Raw genomic sequence first — 22792 nt, 5'->3', positions numbered from 1 at the left:
TAAGTTGAATTGCTTGTCGTTCGCGGAAACTTCTCTTTATAATACGAGTACGAGTAATTAGATTGTTAAGATTAAGTTTTCGGGTCGGTTTCATTTGTGAAGGACAGTCGTGAAGTAACGTTTACCATTTCCTTTCCCCTGATCGTCGGACAGAGCGTGTCAATCGCGTTTACATTTCTCGCGAGATCGATTCGAAGAAATTCCTCCAAGCTATTCTAATTTCCTTTGTAATTTTACGAGCTGTTACTTCACGACTGCGCCTCAAACTCTTTTAACAATCGCGACTTTGAGTCATAACCTACTATTCTTGTTGTTTGGTAACGGGATGGCAGGTAGTACGATCTATCCAATAACTCTTTGGTTCTCTAGGGTACTGCTGACACTTCTGGGGAACTGTCGACTAACAAATCACAATCGCAGGCACACATAGAGGTTACTAACTCTAGTACACTTCGTTCCTGTCCTGCTACGAGTCGCCCGATCGTATATCAAAGTCCCAAAGTACCTCCGCGACGATCACCTCCCGAAACGCTTCCCAAACCAAAGTTGCCTACCCCAAAAGAACATACCGAGACCAAAACAGATTCTCTGCCCGCTAAGGAATCGAACTCTATTGCGTCTAGCACCAAGCTTCTCGCAGACGAGCAGGATCCCAAATTCGGTGTCGACGAGAAGGGTCAGAGTGTCTCGAAAGAGGACTCGACCAAAGTTATGGGCTCGTCTCCAGTATCATTAGACTCTGCTGTCGCAGACAATTTTCCCCTGTCACCTACCAGGGTGACAGCCGTTCCAACCAACCTTCAGTTAGAGTCTAACGCTACCTCAGCTTCGAACAGTGCCGCGAAAGAAGTTCCAAAGACCACACCAGTCACGTCTCCACGGGCAGCATCCAAGATTCCCACGCCACTTCCCCGGAAGACGATAGGCGCCAAGTCGTCCCCGACCAGTTCTACGTCCTCCCTTAGCCCACCTATTTCCCCATCTTCCCCGAAAACGCCGTCACTGAAAGGAAGAACGTCTAACGTTAAGAGTCCAACTGGTCAGATATCGTCACCTCAATTCCCGAAAGCATCAGAGATACCGATCCCAGTCGGCTCCAACGTGTCGTCTAGCTCTAATATCCCCGTCTCACCTTCCTCGAACCTGGAACAGTCACCCTTGGCATCCTTTAGCACGAAACACCTCTGCTCCCCCACGTCCAGCACGAAACACCAGGTGACGGTGGGTGAAGAGACACTGCCTGCAGAAAGACGCCGAACGGTGGTGGAAATTTGCGAAAAGGTGGTGGTACCTCAGGGCAAGACACCTACGACGCCTCCAGTGACGCCATTCATCACCGTGGATCGCGTCAATGAGAAGCACAGCTCAGCGACCGAGGTTAGGATCGATCAGCAATCTAGCAGCCCTTTGAAAAAGTCTTAAAGGGGGGAGCGAGAATCGTTCGTCTCTTTGGTTATCCTCGCGTAGCACATTGTCTCTCGCCCTTATGTTAGACCTAGCTTCGTCTAACTTCCATTAGATCTTGTACATAAGAATGGGCTTTAGAAACGGGTGTCCAAGTGGCGGGGAATTGCAAACGATTAAACAACCGTGCGAGAGGATTCGGCGACTATGCAGAATCGAGTAAGGGGGGGGAGTGTCTTCTAACGTAAAATAACCAAACGGGAACAAAAGTACTTCTATCACGAGCTTATATCTCAACTACCTGAACAATTCCATTATCGTGCCTCGATCGTTTTCGCGATGACTAGCGGTCTCCGACCGGAACGACCAAAATGAAGGATTTTCGAACACCGACGAAATCGCGGAGAGTCATATTTTCGTGTCTCGAATCTGTCAGATGAGGAAACTGAATCCCGCCACTTAGGACTCCTGAATAATATAACCCGTCTTCGCCTATCGCTTCCACACGTATTTATTATCCGCCATTACGCACAAATCTCGCTGGAAACGAAGGCGTGAGACCATAGCTAACGATGTAAATAGACGACGCAGGAGCAAAACGTACATAATAACCCCCAGTATCGAGTAGAATTAGATCAGGTAGCCGGAAACACGTACTAGCCGGAGGTAAACGATGTACCAGTTCGTAGGAACGTGGATAATCGCGATAACCAGTAACGAAGTGGCCTAATCGAGCAGGGAACAGAATTTTCGACCTAAACACCGATGCCTAACGCGATCGATCGCTGCCTAACGTAAAACGAGTCGTGAGATATTGTGATAACAGAATTCGAGAGACTTTCGTGAACCACCTTTAACGATATTCTTGCTATTGCTATGCTAATATTCTCATGGGGAGGAAAAATGGGCCACGAAGGAAAGAGAGAGAAATAGAAGAGAAGGAATCGCGAATACCATCGTTCTCTGAAGTACTCTGAGCGTAAGACTTCGTTTTAGATTAACTTGTAACCGATCCTAACACGACCTGTCGACACTTGGCGCGCACTAGTGGACAACGATCGATTGTAGCGCCTGGGAGAGGCGCATGCGGTTAATGAAATATAAAATTCAGTGGGCAGAGAAATTTGTCGTGTCGTGTTTCCATCGTAACCGCGGACACTGAGATTTCCTTCGGAAAGGGACTTTGAAGCACGAATGAATCAATGTCGCCGAGATCGAGAAACTCGCATCTATCCCGGAACTCGTTTTCTCGTACTCGTTTCGATCTTCGTTCAAGGACGATCGACTTGGGTTCAATTTTGCTTCGAAAAATCCCTGTGTCGCTTCAACGATAATTATCGAATGCCTTTGAATTGGAACGACGCACTGGCGAAAAATGTGGAATTTAAGATTTGCAGATCAGTTTACCATTGTCTTCGTCACCCTGAATTGTTCGAAATAAAAGATGGAAATTCCGCTGAGTATATTCGAAACGCCTGAATCGCAAATAAAGGGGAAACAGTATAAATTTTCAAACTGTCTTCCATCTGATTTGTGTCAACCCAGCTCTGAACGAGATTGACGCGCGAGAAGCACGATAGCCATGATCGACGAACCAAGTCGTGGATCGGAAATCGGCTTATCGCTTGCACGATATACGTGTCATCGGTGAACAACGACTCGAGCCTCAGACGTGCAGTTGCAATCCACCGACAAACGCGTGCGAAGTGGTCGTCCTCGTGAACCGTGGGTCGGAGGTTGGGCAGACTGACATTTAATTATTACGAAAGACACTCGTAACTGACCCACGCCACGATAAAAGTGTCCTGAATTGTCGCGATTAATCGGTCCACTATGTCGAGTCGACGCGTTCGTTCTTTCGTCGCGTTCGCATAATCGGTGCATTGAACGAGGTAAGAACCGTGTGGCACTGGTGAAATTAATTTTTTGATCCTTGAGAAAGATTTTTTTACTGACCAAGTGTCTCTGGCTTCACCCTCTCCCCGCATAATTTCCCAGTTATTAATCAGTAATGTCATTAATATCGAATCTTCGTTGCCATACTGGCCGTAAGAATAATCAAGAATCCTTTTTCTTCGTGCGACCAGAGTATCTTTTCCGAATTATTTTTCTTGATTTCGATTCTCTTTTCTCTATCCTCGTATAAATTGTTGGCTTCGAGGTTCGTGGAAACTTTGAGGAAATTATTTTATTTTATTTTATCCACCGACACGGTCAAGAAGAGTAATTTTATCGATGGTAGAAGATCCTTCCGTCTTTTACCTAGCTTGCCTGCCGTAGAGCATCGTCAACGATCATCGTCGTGCAATTTCAAGCAAGTGTCCTAAATCTAAGCTCCGCTACTGTAAAGAGGTAAGACGGCGCTTTCGATTGTTCAAGCTAGCGATAAACCCCACGATCATGTGTTTTATTTTTCTCCCCACGATTGGATATACTACTTAGTTATCCCGCTTATCGCTAGTTTTACTATCTGCTATCGACCCGAGACTATCTGCATGGCTCCAGCTTAATTGATTTTATCAATCTTCTCTTAGTTCCCTCTTAATCTCCGTTTGAGTATCAACACAGTTTTCCTTCCTCTTTAGAAGAGGTTTACCTAAATCAGATTTTTCTTGCAACGTTACGTAGATAAATCAGATACTTCGTGCGTCACGTAGAATTGATTATGACAGATCACTTGATTACGTTAGGCTGGTTATTATTTATCGTACATTAGTTATCGAGATGAATCAAAGTTTTCTACGCGACATAAACTTTCTGCACAACTTGTTGTTTCTATTTTGACAAGTTGGATAAAGTTCCAGGTCATCGTGAAATCGTCATGAAATCATCGTGAAAGCAATTGAGCGCCGGCAGCACTCGTTCTGATCAGCTTTCGAAGTTATAAAGGATATTCCTCGGTGACCTAAGCGTTAAATTTTCCCGTTTAACGTAAACTCGTCGATCTTTGCACTTTGAAATAATTATCTCCCCGGCACCGTTTCGAATACTCGTAAATCCGTAGTTTCTCGGTATGGTATCTTTATTGCAACTTCCATTTCAGCGAAAACCGGCCGGATAATTTTTAATCTTCGCTTTCTCTTCGAGCCTCGATTAATAAAGTTCAGTCACGAAAACCTTGATTGCGTTTATATTGAAAAATTTATTGTTCTGTTTTGCGGGAAAGAAGACAAGTGGAATTAGTATGATTGATTGCGGGCAATTCGAAATTAACACTTCCATTTCGTGGAAGTTTCTTGGATGTATCATGATTAATCGCGATTAACTAACGATAACCGAGCTATTAAACATCGGGATCTTGTATTTTTACTCAACTTCAAAGTCTTCAATGAAAGACTGCGTACTTTCAATCGGAAATTTCGTTTTAGAAATCATGATACGGTGAATATGATCGATTCGACGTTTCATCGAGTCTACTTCAAACTTCTCAGTTCAGAGATCTCGTCTACTTTCGAAATATCTCACGACAATTCTTTATTTCCCCCGAGTCGAATTATTTTTTGAAAAATTAGCAGAAATTATTATACAGAGACAATTAGAGGGAAAAATTTCCTTGATTTTCTTGTAAATTCAAAAGGTATCAGCTTCCAATTATTTCACTTCCGTTATTATACGATGCAAATGCAAATGCTAATTTGCATTGAATTTTAGAACAAAGAACATAGGCATCAGCAAGCATAGTCACGTCCCTACCTTTGCAATTAGATTCAGATAAACGTTATCATTATTGCCGAAAGGTCTTATCTTTGTTTGCTCGCACTTCGTCAGTCGGCGACAATAACACGTGACATCATATTTGCACGAGAACTTACGAAATCGTAAACTGCATGCAGAACAATCGCTTCTTGTCGTTGGTGCATGTACTCATGTGACTAAACACGTTTTCGATCGACTACAGAACTCTTCGCGATTAATAGTAATTATCGGAGTACCAGTGTCCCCATTTTCTAGAGGCACATTTTTCATTCGCCTTATTTTCTTTCATTCGCCATTATAAATAACGTTTTGAAAACGAGTTTGCAAGATCTGCTTTGTTTTAAATCGATATCGTCGTTTGATGTGTACAAGTTCACTAGTCTCTTCTTTCCTCTTAATTGTTAATTCACACAGATTAACCTTTCGTCTCGAGTGTTCATCTATTGCACGGATTTGATGAGGCTAAAAGCACACGATAGTCATGCATGAACGCTGGTGCATCGGTGTCTATCGTACACGAAAAACAACAATAGACAAGCAAAACGAGACCCGTAGAATGCAAAATAATCTTCCATCCGAAACTGCAGTTGCTTCTCAAGTTGTTGCTCGAAATCCAGTGTTTCTCAAGCTTTATTCTCTCAGCAAATGATTCTTAATTAAACGTCCCTCGTTGGAAAAAACATACACATGAAATAAAAAAAAAAAAAAATAAACCCCATCACCGTATTTACTTACTCAGCTATCATAATTACATATTTACATATAACGATAAAATAGGTAGAACTGCAATCGCAAAGTTAACGAAATATTCTCAGAAGCTTCAAAATATGAACGGACTCTATCGCGTGTCTCTCCACGGCTCGTGAAACACCGGGAAAAGAAAGCGCGGAAAAATGGGCGCGGAATTGGCGCGATCATCGATCACTCGCGGCGCGAGTTCGTTAGGCGTGCGAGAAACGGGCCGATATCGGTAAAAGGGTCGCGCGGAATCGGTTGGCGAAAGTTTGAGAAACCCTGGTCCGCGGGCGTAGCACGACGGTGTCGATTTGCATAGAATGTGGCGTTGCAAAATTCGTGGCGGTGCTAGCCGTAAGCCCAGTTCCGTACGGCAGAAGCAATAACGCAGAGCGCGTCTCTTCAGGAACCGATCGTTATCGAGAAAGCGGACGACGAGGAGGCAGCGGCGATTTGCCAGCCGAGCCCGCCAGTCGAACACGAAGAGCACGAGGAAAAGGAAGCGGCGATGAACGGAAAGATCGAGCCGTACGAGCCACCGGCACGAAAGTCGATCGAGGAGTCGATCGACGCGCACGATGCACCTGAGACCGAGCCCGCGAACGTCCCTGCGCCTGAAAGACCGACGACCTTGACCTTCGGCAAGCAGGAAATCGCCATGGTGGACACGATGAGCCTGCTCAGCCCCATATCGCCGATCTCGAAACAGGTAAGGGGATATGGCGCTTACTACCCTCGTTTCGCTCATCCGAATCGGATCGCGATTGGGAGATGGATTGCAAGTTTGCTGCTATATTAGGCATTTGCATAGAATGGTTCTTATTCTTCCATTGCGTTAGCTTTCTTTTCCTTTTTTTTTTCCTATTTTTGTTTCTTCCGAGTCAGTGGTATTGGTAACGAAACGATTGTTCCGCGAGTTTGTAGCATAGCCGATGAGAAAGTAGCTCTAACTATGGTTTGTTCTATTGTGATGCACTTTTACTTGCGACGTCTGATGGGTTACGGGTACGTGCGTTTGTGTGCACAGTTTCTGTATAAAATCAAGCAGTTCTGTATAAATACTCGTTTGCTTTTTTCTCCTTGCATGTAAGGTATACAGGACGATTCTCTCGTTAGATTGGCAAACCTGAACACCTGAAACTAGCGAGCGAATCACTCTGTACGCGTACATGTTAGGTGATTAGTCATTTTCTAGCACCGTCGCTGTCACTTCAACGAGACAATTTTTATTTTGTTTTCTTTCCACAGAACTTTATATCTTGGATCATGTATAGCGTATGTTCTTCATTTCGATTTTGTTTTTATTTTCACAGATTTTGCCGCTGAATCTATCCAGCGACGAGGAGATAGTGGCCGGTCTGGCGTTTCCTCTGGGGCCCCCGACCAGCGGAGAGCCTCCAAAGGAGAAACCACCGCCGCCTCCAGTGGATATCAGCGACGAGGAGAGTCTCCCAGTTGAACCGCTGAAGAGATTGAATTCTACCCGGAGAATAAAGAAGGAACTACGCACGAGGCGCTCCGATTTCCTCGGAATCGAAGGGGTACGCGATCGTTGTTTCTAATGCCATTGCATCGAATTGTTCTCGATTTCCTCGTTGTCGGACGTATTGAAATATTCAGCACGAAAAAGCGCGTACGAGACACGAAATTTTTCCACGGCACCATCCCGCTCGTACTTTCGTTTCTTCTCACGGCTCTCCACCTCCCTCGATGGCTTTCACTTGTTTCCGGAAGCTGTTGGTGTTCCGCGGCGGTTGGCGCACCCGCGTTTAACGTTGCGAAAGATCGTATCGCAGGCGTAACATCGTTTAATGATATTAATTGGAGCACGTGAATGGATTTACGTAACTCACAATCGCAATTATGCACGTCAGTGTAGCCTGATGAAATTCGCATGCGCGTTCGTTGACCGCGATACACCAGAAGCGTGAAGTTCCTGTGACCGAGTCCTCTCGATAGCTTCGATATTTTTCTGCTCGATGAAATATCGTCCTTGTTTCAACTTCGCCAACAAATTTTCGAAGCCACCTTTTAGATCCCGGGATAAATATTTCAGCTCTCGTAACCCTTTGCGGACGGAGCAGTTTTGAGTAAACCGTACCGTGAGGCCTAGCCGCTGCCAAGATTCAGTCATTAAGTTTCTACTTAAACGCGATTTTCGTTCATAGGGACGTTGGCAATAAGGACGTAGAACAGTCCACCATTTAATTTAGGACGTGCGGTCCTAGGGCCATAGCAACGCGTTTACGTGGGACACATTTGTGAGTCCCTCGGTCCTATCAGTTGTTTCCGTCAAACGCAAATATGCGGCGCTCGTTCGCAAAGGATTAATTAAAGCAAAGATTCCGATATGAGAAACCGACGAGACGACGGTGCAACGTTTCGATTCACAGGGATAAAGCAAGAAATATCAAGGGAAGATGTTACATTGTTCTGTCAAAATGACGTAACAATTACAGAGCAGACTATCTCGATGAATAACGTAACATTTCGTAACCACCTAGAAGAAACTTACACGTAAAATCGTATAGTCGAGATAGATACGTTTATGCTTGGAGAGTGCGTACTTTTTTCGATATTTTGAGCAATTCTGTTCGGTTTCCAGGTGAACGATGACGAGTTGGAACGGGAGCTAACTCTGACGAAGCCTCCAGACATGGCGGCGATCCTGGCTGAGGAGAGACGCATCGAGCAGCTTCATCGTCGTTCGTACGACACTGACAGCAATTACGAACAGGACTCCAGCCACGAGAGAGACTCCGGCGTGGAACTGGGCCACGCTGAAGATTGGACCAAGCAGCCAGTTAGCCCTGACATGTCCCAGCACAGTCGCCAAAGCAGCGAACCGTTCGGCGCGAGCGTGACATCTTCGGAAGAAGACGAAATCACGAAGAAAGAAAGGGAGATCATCGAGGTCCTCGAGAAAGAGGAGCAGTGGCGGTACGACAACAATCGTGAGATGAACAGGTAGGAATTCCCCGCGGCAATATGTATGATGTTGGTATATTGTAATCATCGGCTAGGCACGATGTCGCTTCTCTGTGGACGAATTGTACATTTCTTCTTCTTCTTCTTCTTCTACTTCTTCTTCTTCGAACGTCTCGCGGGATTAGGTGTAACGTGACACACGTTTCCGAATTTCGCCGGCTTTCTAGCTCTAGGTAGATGATTCTTACTTTCTCGTTTCTTTTGAGTTTCACCGAGGTAACGCGTGCTTGAGGTTCTCTTTAACGTTTCTCCTGGATGTTTGCACGAAGATTCTTGTAATTTCTTGTCGCCGGTAGCATGCCAGTGAAAACGAAGACGCCATTATCGCGCAGCACAGCTCGCTACTTATTCGTTATTTATTTCTCGTTGATTATCCCAAGGTAAAGATTATCTCTGTAAAATCGAGTTCTTCCTAAATTTTAGACACGTCTATCTAAATTCAAGCTCGCGAACTGGTGTCTTCGATGATCGCTACACCGAACCGATATCTCTAAGCGTGTCTTGTGTATGTACATAACGAAACTACGAAGAATTTGTATCTCGGGATCAATGTACAAAAGGGTGATGAATAAAGTAAACACTTTTACCTTGAACTGATGGTCCTTTCCTGCCGCTTTACTATCTGCTATCGCTCGTTACTCTGTCCGACCGTCTCTGCCTTCTCGAACCCTATAATCTCTCCTACACGTAGAAAAATCGGCGAGCCGGAAAACCCGTTAAGTCGAGTAATCGAGAAATTCATGACGACACAGTGACTTGGGCGAGAAATTGGCGCACAAGCTGCGCGAGTTGGAAGAGGAGAAGATGCAGCTGGAGAGAGAGCGGGCGCAGGAAGCGGCCCTGCGACGACAGGAAGAGACCCTGCGCAAGAACGAGGACAACATACGAAAGCAGGAGGAGATGAGGAAACAGCAGGAGGAGTCGGCGAGGCAGCAGGAAGCGGCGCGAGCTGAGGCGGAAGCGAAGCGTGCCGAAGAGAAGAGGCAGGAGGAAGAGCTGAGAGCCCAGGCTGAACAGCTCAGGATTCAAAATGAGATCGAGGAGGAGAGGAGGGTGGCTGATGCCCGACGCATCGAGGAAAAACGTATTAGGGCCATGGAGAGTCAGATTCGAGAGCAAGAGGTATGTATCTTCAGTTCTCCTTCCAGTTTTTCGTTTTTCTTTTTTGTTTTTTTTTGTTTTTTTTTTCAATTTTTGTTCTCGTTGGGTTTTGTCGTGTGGGTGCGGATGCTTTGGAACAGTGTTGAGTGAGACGTAGAGTTTGGTTCACAGTACGAGGTAGTCTGAGTCTCGAAGGCAGAGAGAGTTTGTATTTCTGTGTTCTGTATAATGTCCTGGAAGTAATCTCGAGATATATGACTTCGAGAGAATTTTTTGGTGGTCGTACATATTTTTCCCCACACCGATAAAGCTTTCTTAATGATATCACGTGATATTAAGTTACACCAGTTATATGGAAATGGTTCCACGTTTGAACTTGACGATTTCGTAAAATATTTTGGGCTTTGTTGTCAGGAACGATTGATGATTTAACCCTTTGCGCTCGACGATGTTTTGGCTACAGAGGGGTACGAGTTGAACAATTTTCGTCCATAAGGCTGATGATATCTTTTGAGCAGTAAATAAGAAATCGTATAATAATTAGCACATAAATTTATTCAATTTCGATACCTGTTACATTATTTTAAATTTGATACATTAATTAATATCGAGCTTCGAAATTTTATCAAATGGTGACCTAGAGGCATCTCTCGAGTGCAAAGGGTTAATGTTTCATAATTAACCACTTCCTGTATTTTCACGAGTCTGACTCGTGACAAAGATTTTGGCCCAAACGTGAATATCACGAGCCAGACTCGTGGACGGAACATTTTTCTAAATATAGTTTCGAAACTGTCATCTGTTATAAAATAAAATACGTTTATAATATTTATAATATTTATATTTATAATATTTATGAATATTAAGGAAAGTTATTAAATATTAAGGAAAAAGAATTAGAGTTTATTTCCACAACAGTAGCGTCGCGTAAAACTGACTATATCACGCGTGTTTACATTTCGACTCGTATTTCGACTGGTTTCGAGCGCCAGTCTGGTTTGTGTACCACGCGTTGACGCCTACAGTTTGGGCCCGGAGCTCGTCGAGCTAAATGGCACGGGAAGTGGTTACAGAATGCGTGGAAATACGTACTCGATACTCAAATCGTGTCCATTCGTGAAATAAACCTACTTTTTCCTTATTTTTAAGAAGATCGTTGAGAAACGACAGTTTTCACCAGATAGGAAAGGCTAACTATCCTCTCAAAACTGCATGCTGTAAATTAAGTATATCGCACTGTAAACGTTAACGGGAGTATCGTTGATAATTATTCGCAGAACACGGCGTTGGTTGGTGCTGGTTTGAACGACGAAGAAGACGAGTTTGCTTCCGGGGTAAGGGAACAGTACCTTTCGTAACTTTTGCCAGTTTCTTTCGATGCTTGCTTCTAACAAAAACGAGGCAACCTAGCAAGATTTTAAATTCTATTTTCCGAGCTTCGTATATATATATATATATAAAAAGAGAGAAATCAATTATTTCAAATCTTCCACGTCTTGAAAATGAAAATTCAGATAAATAAAACAGGTAAATAACGATTAATCGTGATTGACCGATTCTTTTTCTTTTTATCTTCGAGCAGGAAGTCCTGAGAGTGGAAAGAGAATTGCTGCAGTTAGAACAGGAGGAACTGAAGCGTCAACGAAACAATTTGGCGTATCGCGAACAGAAGCAACTTAAATTGGCAGAACAATTGCAGGAGCAATGGAAATCCTTGCAGGACGTTGCACACAGCTCTGCGAACAACATACAGCAATTCAAGAGCCAACCACCAGTGAATTACAGATCGTCGATGCCGAATCTTCAGCTTCAGGACGTGCAAAGAAGAAGACCTCCGCCACCTCCTATACCGCCAGCTAAACCGTTGCGTTTGATCGAACAGAGACAAAGAGATGTCACCATTAGGTGAATGTCGTTCCATATTTATTCAATCTTCACTTCAATTTTAACCTATTGTACAATATGCACCAAAGAAAATGATTAAAATTGCACTCTGATAAATTTACTGACAGGAATGTTACACGAAACAGTGCTTTGAGTCCTAGCAATCCTAGGACATAGTTATGTCAGCATTTAAACAGAACGTAGCCAATGCAGGAAAATGCAAATTAGTGGCGTTGCTGAAACTTTCCGCTTTGCTGGGTCTGATGTAACATTCTCTGTCTGGGCGACGCATCGCTCGCAATCTGGGATTACAAAGCGAGCATTCGCAATCCTTGAACAGTTGACGTCGCTTGAGTGCAATTTATTTTCGTAATAAATAAATATACGGTGTTGCAGTGAAAAAGAAATTCGATGTCGAAATAATATGTAAAATAAATTTATGTACCAACGATAGAAGGTTCCAGTGAAATGCTAATCGTTTAATTCTTTGAAATGAACAGGAGCAGCAGGATTCCATCGGCGGATTCGATCCCTCAGCAAGTGGACGCTTCTCTGCGACACAGTGCATCGGTTACGACGCTATCGACTCATGCTGGTCAACAAATGAGCAGGCAAACGTTGCAAGCTCTCAGCGCAGTTCCTCGGCCACGAATCGTTCAGAGCGACCAATGGGTCCAACGGAGGAAGAGCGACGTGCCACGAGGTGCTCACGATCTGAACTATCAGCATTGGCTCATTCAGGTAAATATCTTGGAATTTCGTGAAAATAATCGAAATGTTTTAGAAAAGAAACTCGAAGAGTGGTAAATAAAAAGGAAACGTGGAGAAACTTAATGCTTGCGCGTATCAGCAACTGATATCTAAAAAGATTAGCATAGTAGCGACTGGAGATCGTTTTCGCGATATCGTAATAACATTAAGGAAAAGTAGGAATATCGTAGAAAATAGCGAGTTTCACTAACATTTTTGTATCACGTACAGGAAGCGGAGCAAAGAAGGATTAGCGAAAAGAATCAACGATCACCAGCCCGGAAATCACAAATGCACGTAACGGGAACCTCGGTTCCTTATGCTACGACTCCTACGAGGACAGATAGTAAACCATTGCCTGACTCTATCATACAGACTCTGACGCAAAGAGTGCAGAACAGAGCGCAGGAAAAACCTCTGCCACCGAGAAGGAGGTAAATATTTAGAAAAGTATCTCTGATAAATTTATCGTCGATTTCTATTGATCTTCAAAAATCATCCGCTTCGTTTATTGTCTTTATTTTTTAGATTAGAGCATAGTACGAGTCAGGAACACCTATCTGCCCTGCAGCATCAACCTCAGCAACATGTTCTGCAGCCACAGAAACCTCAGCAACCACCGCCGATAAATCAGGAGAATCAAGAGAAAATGTTAAGTGTTAGTGGGAAGAAGAAGTGCTCGCATTGTGGAGATGAGTTAGGTATGAGAAACCAAAGACTGAAGAAAAATAACATTTTGAAGGAATTATTACAAATTTTCTTTAGCGATGATCAAATTATTTGTGTGGATTCTAGGTAAAAGTTTGATTTATGAAAGTAGAATTTGAATGTTTGATTAAAGTTAGCGTTTTCTGTACTATTCTCTGTGATAATATACATTTGGTAATTCGTGCAAATTCTGAATCTAATTTTGAATCATCAGGTCGAGGCGCAGCGATGATCATCGAAAGTCTGCGACTGTTCTATCACATGGAATGTTTCAAGTGCTGCGTGTGTCACGTTCGACTCGGTGATGGATTAATGGGAACAGACGTGCGCGTTAGGAATCAAAAGCTTCACTGCCATAACTGCTACTCCAGTGACGATGGTATCCGCATTTAGCTTTCACTATTTATATCTATGATTAAAATTAGACGAACGTCAATGATCCTCAGTCAACAACTTTTCTTCCTCGTTAAAACGCATAAATGTATAAATAGCTGTAGAATTTGAACTTCAGATAAAAATTATAACTCGATGAAAGTATTACCAAAGATATTAATATTTTTATTTTGCAATGACTCATTGATCAATTTTAATCATAGACAACAGATACGTATAAAATTTGCATAGTGTAAATCTATTTTTTAAACTGTGATGTATCACTATGGTAACTAGTATATCAATTTTTCTCTTTCTCAATGCTATAATTAAAATTGTAATGTTTCAGGTGTCAAGTTCAGTTGCGTGTGAAACCGAAACGGATGAGTGGCTAATGGGACCACATTGACTAACTTGAATATAGCATCATTCGGCTATATTTTATAAGTTATAGTTGACCACTTAGCTACCAGTGACACGCGACAGTGACACCAACGAATTTATATTCTTTTCTGTATATAAAACTCCGACAGACGGTACGTACGAGAAGCAATGGACATGGGTCCTCGTTCCGCGTATGGTATTCCTTCGTGCGCTTTAATTTAAAGATGGCAACAAGATTTTCTTTTCAAGTAACGCCAATTTCTTTTCAATCGACTAACCGTAGGACGTACAGAGAGCAACATGTAAATAAACGTGTATTTATGTAATTAGCGTAATAATAGGGAAAAAGAATCCAATGAGAAATCGCAAAGAGGCAGCTGTTTCCGTCGACCATTGAGAAAAATGCGTCGATTTTGCGTGAATTTAGCAAAATATCGACGATCGATTCACATGTATATTTTTGTAATATAGTTACCCCGTGGTATTTATGAGAGAAGTCCCCTCTGATGTGTGACGGCTATAATAACAAAATCTTCTACCCCTTTTCTATTCCTTTATTCTTTAACTTCTATTCTCTCTTTTACCCTTCTCCTTTTTTCTCTTAGTTTTCTTCAATTTTTCTTCTTTCTTTCATTTTTCTAAATACTTACGAATCAGTAGTTGATTTCAATCGAATCAAATAACTTCTCTATCTTCCACGAGCGATCGTTTAGACTCTAGTTGATTATTACGGTAGCTGCATAACGAGATGCAATTTCAAGGCTCGAGTTTTGTGTTCTTTCCTTCCCTTCACTGTGTCGAAACAGAAAATACACGATGCGTCGCGACTCGGCGACGTTGACATTCGTTGCCCTCGTGATCGACCACGATCGTCGACAGTCGTCATATCGCATCGGACCATGCATACTTGCTATTGTGAAATATTGTATGATATGTGTCTCGTGTTATTGCAAACATGTAATTTTATATTATCGAGAATAAATGTTTATTATAGCGATCGTGAAGTTGATTATCTATCGCCTCGATTTCCTGTCGCCCGGGCATCCTGTTCGCAGAGCTCTGAATTAATTACACGGTGGTTCAACCGCCCGATTATAAGGAATAAAAGACACGCAGATCCCGTGGACCTCGCTCTTTTCGCGAGGCGAAACGATTCGATGATCCTCAGGATATATTTAGCAGCTCCGATGCGTACAAAAGAGCGAACGTAGAATCTTGCTAAGCAGATGAAGAGAGAGAGTCTGATGACGTCGAAGAGTAAAAGGTACGAGGTCGTCGAACGTCTAAGCTTGCTGAGATACAGTTTCGAATCGGATGCTACTTGGCGTAGATTTTATTGAAAATCCTTTCAAGTTTCTAGGTCGCAAGTGTTTCTTGCAATAGGAGTGAAGAGAAACTAAACTCTTCCTAATGGCAATAAAAAGAATTAGGCTCGTAAATGGAAAAGAAATAGCGAACTGTAGGTGAAAGTGTGAGTATGGTGGATTATCTTTTTATTTATAAGGACCTGTAAATAAATCAGCGTGTGCTAAAAATAAAACTGTTATCCAGTTCCTTGAATCTTCCTTCATAAATTTGTATATCATAAATATGTTCGCGAACGTAATAAAAATCATGCTGTTCACTTTAGGGAATTTTTAGACTCTGTAGGCTGCCAAATGTAGTTTCCAGTAACCTTTTTACATCATTTTTTAAAATGACAGCATCATTTCAATCAATATTTAAAATCCAAGAGAAAACCACGAGGACAAAATCTTTTGTTTCAAATAAATTCCAACTAGCATCAAATTATGAACATAAATTGTATAAGTATGTAGTCTATAATTCCAACTTTGCTTTGCAGATATAAATGTTCATGAATTAATTACAGAAACTTGGAAATTTATTAATTTTCTACTGTCGAATTGATTTATTAGGATGTATTAGGAGCACATAATCAGAGGAGGTAACTAGTTTAAATAAAAATTTTACCGCCTGCGATCAATGCCATCTATGATTTTAGACCTGAAGATCGGAAAAGTAACAGGAACACAGAATAGGCAAGGAGGTCGTCGAAGATGTAGTCACGTGATAGACAAGGACAGAAAGCGGCTAGAAAAGGATAGAAACGACGCGACACTGAAAAATCACAAATTATCAAGTTTCTATGATTAATTTATGAACTTTTATAGCTGCATCGTAAAGCTAGGGCTTTGGGCAACATTCTCATGCAATTTACGGTAATAATTTGTGGCTACTTAGTTAGTTATTAATAATTATTTGAAGGCGTAGATGATTTGATAACAACGACGGCCATGATTGTCGGTCATAATATTTAATTATGAACAAAACAGTAATAAAATATGAACAAAAGTTATATGGGAATATTGCTATGGATATTGTTTTTATAATGAGTGCATGAATGTGACAAATTAATGGCATAGGAGATAGGTATTAATGAACAACTATTAGTATGTACGGCATTAATTCAAACACTCCGTGCAATAATTAGTAATAATTTATTAATCAGGACGAAATTTATATCTAAAGTGATATTGGAAAATTCTTTAAGGCTGCCCCTTTACGATGCATTTATAAAAGTTCACAAATTGATCACAAAAATTGAATAATTTGTTAATTTTCCTTTCAAGTCAATTGTATTGGTGAACCATTATTTCTACCCTTTCCTAAGGCCAGTGCAAATCGTTGATTGGCGTTGAGATAGCCAATAAGAAAGAACTGCGATCCATGCCATCTGTGATTTTTGACTCGAAGCTTTTGACGATCAGAGCGCCGCCTGTAGGCTTCAAAGGGAAATTAACAGAGGTTGTCGGATACCTCCTCGCTCATTCTGTGTTACTGTTACTTTCTCGAGTTTCGAGTTCAAAATGGCGCTGATCGAAGACGCTTGGAATTAGTTACCTACTTTGTTTATCTGCAGCTAATACATTTTAATATATCAATTCGGCAGTTGACAATTGACAAATTACCAAGCTCCTGTAATTAATTCGTGAACTTTTGTAGTTTATTGCAAAGCTGGAACTGTATGCAGCATTCTTAAGCACTTTACGTAAGTAACCTGATGCTGTTATTAATAATTATTTAAAGTTTGTTATTAATTATTATTTGAAGGCGTATGATGCATATTTGCAACTGCGAGTGGAAAATAAATCTGTAGCTGGTAGGAATAACAAGAGATTGTAGCAGCAATGAAAATAAAAGAAGACCTCAGGTGCGTAATACAAGGAGGAATGTGTGTAGGGTGTGCATGTACTAAGAAAAAAAAATAAATCAGCAGGTTATGGACTCAGAACACAGGCCACATGCTTTAGCGTGGAAAAGAAAATTCAAGATGGAAATTGGAAATGTCAACAGATAAAAGGATAAAGATGGATATCATTTTTGGAAATTTAGAGTAGGCTTTATGCTGCGGTCTCAAGGTTTGTATAGATATATAATGAAAGAACTAAAAATGTAAGAAAGTACAAACAGAAAGTTGAAAATCTAATAATTTTTGTCATAGGCGAAGAATTATTAATTCATGCAACAATTTGTACATCGAATCATAAGGTGTGAGTAAAATTAAGCAATATCTATGAGCCGGATACAGAACAGCAAAGATGTTTTCATACATAGGAATTTTTCATGTATAAATATAAAAGTGAACATGATATTTTAACCCACGTTGCATATCTGAAGGGTAAGTTTTCAAATTGCATACATTCCGAAGTAAGATAGAAGAAACAATGCTTGTAACTAAAATCTTATTTATGTTTCTGAGCAGGTATCGTCTATTTGCTAGTGTATGAGAGTTAATGCAGAAAGAAGAAAAGATAATAGATTATTTCACTGCTTGATTGATTGCTGATGAGATGAGGGGAAAAGCAGATCAAAATGAACATGGGGTCTTTAAAGCTTAAGAAAAAGAATGTTTCAAATGTAACTCAACTAAACATCTTGCATGTGCATGTTGGAACGACAGTGAAGGTAACAAAGAAATAAAATGTTTTAGTTGTGGAAGATTGGGATTAAATTTCAAAAAATTTTTAGGATCAGGATGAAAAGAAGAGGCTTAAGAAATGTACCCTCCATGTGGGACATGTAAGTATCCTAATTTGGAAAAAATCATTGGGATTGTTATTTTAAAAACATGAAAGAAAAAAAGGAGATAAAGATAAAAACAGAAAGTATGTTTCTTGACAGAGAGCAATGGAACAGCACAATGTGGTTAGCAAAGTAGAATATTTTAAAGAATAGAAAGAAATAGGAATGGAAATTGGATTAGTGCAAAGAAATAATATTTGTGTGTTCAAATAGAATTTATTGTCAGTAGATCTGATAACTGGGAATGATGGTGAGATAATGTTCAAGGAAAATGAAGTAATAGTTTATAAGAAAGAAGAAAAAATATTAATAGGGAAGAAATATAATAATGGACTTTACAGTGTGGAAGAGTTAAAAGAAAAAAATACAGCTTAGAGCATTACTGGCGGAGAGCAACAAGAAGCTGATAGAGTGGCACAGAAAATTGAGTCACCTAGGTATTGAAAATATGAGAGAGTTGTCTAAGAAAGCATTGGGAACGAAATTAACAAAAAGAGAATTAAAGTCAAGAATTGGGGAATGCAGGATATGTGTGCAAGCAAAGCATTCGAAGCCTCCATTTGTAGAGACAAGGAGAAGGGCGAAAAGGTTTCTAAAAATAATATAATAACATTTTGATATATGTGAGCCAGTAGAGCCAGAGACATGGGACAGAGATAGGTATGTGATGACAATCATAGATTTTATTCATTTTGTGATGATATATCTTATGGAATCAAATACTGAAGTACTACAGAGAGTGTAAAAGTATGTTGTAGGAGCAGAAGCAAAGTGGAACACCACACAGACTTCGATACGATAATGGAGGAGAATATACCATCTGAGAGTTTAAGAATTGGTGCAAACAGACGGGCTTTCTAAAAACGCACGATTTTTGGATAAAACGAAATATTATGGAAAGGGTATAAAGATTAGGAGGTTCATCGTTGTTTTATAAGTTTAAAAGAAAACCGCCGAGTGTACTTAATGACAAATTAATAACAAATTCGACCGTAACAAATTGTTCGCAATATAAAATTTATAATAAGAGTAAAAAATTAATAAATTATTGACTATTACTTAAACTTATAAAGAACTTATATAAAAATGTACAAATAATTTTCAAAAAGTTTATAAATTATTACACCTAATGTTAATAACAAATTGATATTGTTATTAACCAATTGTCCGCAAAGTAAATTTGTAACAAAAGTGAAAAAATTAATAAATTACTGGCTAGTACCTAAGTTAATAGCGAATTTATGTTAAAATGTAGCGATAATTTGCAAAAAGTTTATAAATTATTATACCTATTGTTAATAACAAATTGTTTAGAACATATATTTATAATAACAATAAAAAAATTAATAAATTATTGGCTCCTGTAGCGGAAAAATAATAATTAGTGGAATCAGTAAAGTTCGAAAATTTTTAGTCGTGGAGGGGGACTCGGCCGATCGGCGGCTATATAAGGAGCGACGCGACGTAACAGAACTCATTTGTTCCTTCGACTTCGGAAGTGTAATATCAAAATTTTCGTTGTGCGCGAGGGGTTGGGATTCGAAATGAGGTTGGGGCTGGCCCCCCCACCCTCACCCCACCCCATTAAACAATTTACTAATAATTTTTATTTTGTTTTCAGATATTAATTATTTTTTTTCTTTTCAGATGTTATTTATTCCTTTTTACTTATTTTCGTTTTACAATTCGAATATTTCTTATAATATTCGAATGTTTCGTCGTTGGTTTGTTTATGTCTCATCGTTGGGTTGTTCATTCCGCTTATTCTTTTCTTTCCTCTTACTAATACATTTCATTTCAGATTTTAATTTTTCTTCCAGGTTTTAAATATTTTTTACTTTTCAGATTTTATTTTTGTATGGTAATTCGAATATTTCGAATAATATTCGAACTTTTAGTCGTTGGTTTTCTTATGGGTCTTCTTCGGGACGTTTATATCTCATCGATGGGTTCTTTATGTCTCATCGTTGGCTTGCTCCTTCCATTTGGTTAACCTTCATGGTTTCCATTCGTTCGTTTTCTTTTATCGTACTAATCCGTTTTCTTTCAGGTTTATATTAACAATAATATATTCTGTTTTAGCTTTTAGGTTTCTCAAGATTCTCAAGTTTTTTCATGACTTCATTTGAGACACAAATGGACAATGCGGGATGCGTGCGTTTAGACTTAAGTAGACCTAAGTAGTCGTAAGATAGATGTCTAGGCTAAGTTCCATGTGCGTGCTATCTATACAAAGGTAAGCTACCTAACTTGGAGCGAAATTTATAAATTCTATATCATCTTTTCCCTATCGTTTACCAAATAGAACATAGTTGTTCTCGCGATATTCGCGACTGTTCTTAAGTACCGACTAGCCTACGTGACGTGCTCTCGTGTACTGGATAAGTACATGCTTCGTAAGTCATCCTCACGACTCGTCTCCGACACTCATTCCCAGTCACTGTCAATCTCGTCATGCATCGGGTTCCAGGGAGACCCCCTCGGATCAGTGCGTCTTCTGACCTCGACGGGGCGGTCCGCTGCCTCAGTCGTACGCGACTGGGGCTCGGGCACATGCTGGCTGACGGACTAGTACCATCTACGGTTAGACCACAGGGATGATTAAGTTCTACCCCGTGTGGCTGGGATGCGAAGTGTCTGTCTTGGCCGGCAACCGCCCAGCAGGGCCCTCGCGTTGACACTAGAAGTTTCATTGGTTCAGGGACTATCCTTGGTCCACGTGTAAGTCTTGGCGAGTGCGACAGTGACTGGAATTGAGCTAGGCCCGATCGGGAGGGTGCCGAGGTATGAAGTTATCTCTGTACACGGGAGTACATCGCCTAGGCTAGTCGGTCTTTCGAATAATCGCGAACTCCCTTTTGTAAGACACGAAATATAATAAAGTGTCAGTAGAGTCATTTTAATTTAATTCGCTCCAAGTTAGATTAGGCTACCTTCGATACGGACAGCACCAGTAGGCTGCGCCACTAGGGCGCATGTCGGGTCTCGATGCGTAGCCACCTCCACGTGGTGAGACCTGGTAATTGGAATTATTTTCCAAAGAGAAATCTTTGGAAAATAATTCCAAGCTAAGAGCTACGCACAAAGTTTAAGATATTAACTATCTCTTGTAAATTTTCAATGTTCTCTTTGAACTCTGGAAATAGAGAGCGGGCAATATCTGCTTAAATAATATTTAAATGAAGAGGAATTAAGGTAAGTAAGGAAAGTAACAAGGGAAGGTAAGTAAGTAAGGTGAGTATAAGGTAAGTATAACGTAGGTAAAATAATTAAAATGTACTGCAAAGCAGAAAAAGAATTGTCCAAAGAATTCTTGGAAATGACGTAAAATCTTGGAATTGGTCGGCGAGCGACCTCCTTTCATATTATGTTATCCTGATACAAAATCGCGAAATTGGCCGAAACCTTTTCGCACAGGCAGCAAAAGTATTGCTCGCAAAATTCTTGGAAATGACGTAATTTCTTGGAAGTGACTCGGTGATAGACCAACTTTCATGTCATGTTCTCCTGTTACAAAATCACGAATTCGGCCGAAACATTTTTGCACAGGCTGCAAAAGTATTATCCGCCGAATTCTTGGAAATGACGTCATTTCTCGGAAGTGACTCGGCGATAGACCAACTTTTGTGTTATGTTCTCCTGATACAAAATCGCGAAATCGGTCAAAATGTTTTTTCCGAGGCCGCAGAAGTATTGACCGCGAAAGCGGTAAAAGTATTGTCCACCGTGGCGGCAAAAGTATTGTCCATCCTGGCGGCAAAAGTATTGTCCACTGTGGCGGGAAAAGTATTGACCAAAAACGGCAAAAGTATTGTCCGCGTAAGCTGCAAAAGAATTGTCCTCGGAATTCTTGGAAATGATGTCAGTACTCGGAACTGTCTCGGCGATAGACCTCCTTTCATGTTATATACTCCTGATACAAAATCGCCAAATTGGCCGAAAATTTTTCGCACAGGCTACAAAAGTATTGCCCGCGGAATTCTTGGAAATGACGTAATTTCTTGGAAGTGACTCGGTGATAGACCAACTTTCATGTCATGTTCTCCTGATACAAAATCACGAATTTGGCCGAAACATTTTTGCACAGACTGCAAAAGTATTGTCCGCCGAATTCTTGGGAATGACGTCATTTCTTGGAAGTGACTCGGTGATAGACCAACTGTCATGTTATGTTCTCCTGATACAAAATCGCCAAATTGGCCGAAACTTTTTCGCACAGGCTGCAAAATATTGTTCGCCGAATTCTTGGAAATGACGTCATTTCCTGGAAGTGTCTCGGTAATAGACCAACTTTCATGTTATGTTCTCCTGATATAAAATCGCAAAATTTGCCATAACTTTCTCTCACAGGCAGTGACGAGTAAATTACGATATCTAATACAAGTGGTCTACTCATCGTAGGAAATTTTAATTATTTTACTTACCTTACTTACCTTACTCGTCACGCTCTCCTTCATTCAGCTTAATTTACATACTATTTCAACAGATATTGCCTATTCTCTATTTTCAAAGTTCAAAGCGAACATTGAAAATTTACAAGAGATAGTTAATATCTTATACTTTGTGCGTAGCTCTCAGCTTGCAATTATTTTCCAAAGATTTCTCTTTGGAAAATAATTCCAATTACCAGGTCTCACCACGTGGAGGTGGCTACGCATCGAGACCCGACATGCGCCCTAGTGGCGCA

At 40.7% G+C, this 22792-nt stretch overlaps 1 protein-coding gene and 1 long non-coding RNA gene across 5 annotated transcripts in view; both read left to right on the top strand.

Moving 5' to 3' along the window:
• smash (smallish) overlaps nucleotides 1-14969 on the top strand; it is a 94723-nt gene extending 79754 nt beyond the window's left edge. For 3 of the 4 annotated variants that reach the window (XM_017908806.1, XM_017908805.1, XM_017908804.1), the window contains 12 exons: nucleotides 370-1377; nucleotides 6242-6544; nucleotides 7149-7376; nucleotides 8441-8802; nucleotides 9576-9945; nucleotides 11202-11258; nucleotides 11507-11829; nucleotides 12309-12549; nucleotides 12790-12992; nucleotides 13087-13259; nucleotides 13481-13645; nucleotides 13988-14969. In XM_017908806.1, coding sequence (XP_017764295.1) covers nucleotides 370-1377; nucleotides 6242-6544; nucleotides 7149-7376; nucleotides 8441-8802; nucleotides 9576-9945; nucleotides 11202-11258; nucleotides 11507-11829; nucleotides 12309-12549; nucleotides 12790-12992; nucleotides 13087-13259; nucleotides 13481-13645; nucleotides 13988-14010 — 3456 coding nt within the window. In that variant the 3' untranslated portion in view covers nucleotides 14011-14969. The remainder of the gene's footprint in view (nucleotides 1-369; nucleotides 1378-6241; nucleotides 6545-7148; nucleotides 7377-8440; nucleotides 8803-9575; nucleotides 9946-11201; nucleotides 11259-11506; nucleotides 11830-12308; nucleotides 12550-12789; nucleotides 12993-13086; nucleotides 13260-13480; nucleotides 13646-13987) is intronic. The other variant, XM_017908807.1, reaches the window with a different exon arrangement.
• Nucleotides 14970-17016: 2047 nt separating this feature from the next.
• On the top strand, nucleotides 17017-17323 carry LOC108553772 (uncharacterized). The gene is made up of 3 exons (XR_001890659.1): nucleotides 17017-17071; nucleotides 17134-17233; nucleotides 17300-17323. It is a non-coding gene; the product is annotated as an uncharacterized LOC108553772 (long non-coding RNA).
• Nucleotides 17324-22792: the final 5469 nt, after the last annotated feature.

This window comes from Eufriesea mexicana, unplaced genomic scaffold (assembly GCF_001483705.2).
Source record: "Eufriesea mexicana isolate 0111107269 unplaced genomic scaffold, ASM148370v2 scaffold13082, whole genome shotgun sequence".
Lineage (NCBI taxonomy): Eukaryota > Metazoa > Arthropoda > Insecta > Hymenoptera > Apidae > Eufriesea > Eufriesea mexicana.
The sequence above is the reverse complement of the archived record's forward strand: the minus strand, read 5'-3'. Positions and strand labels throughout refer to the sequence as shown.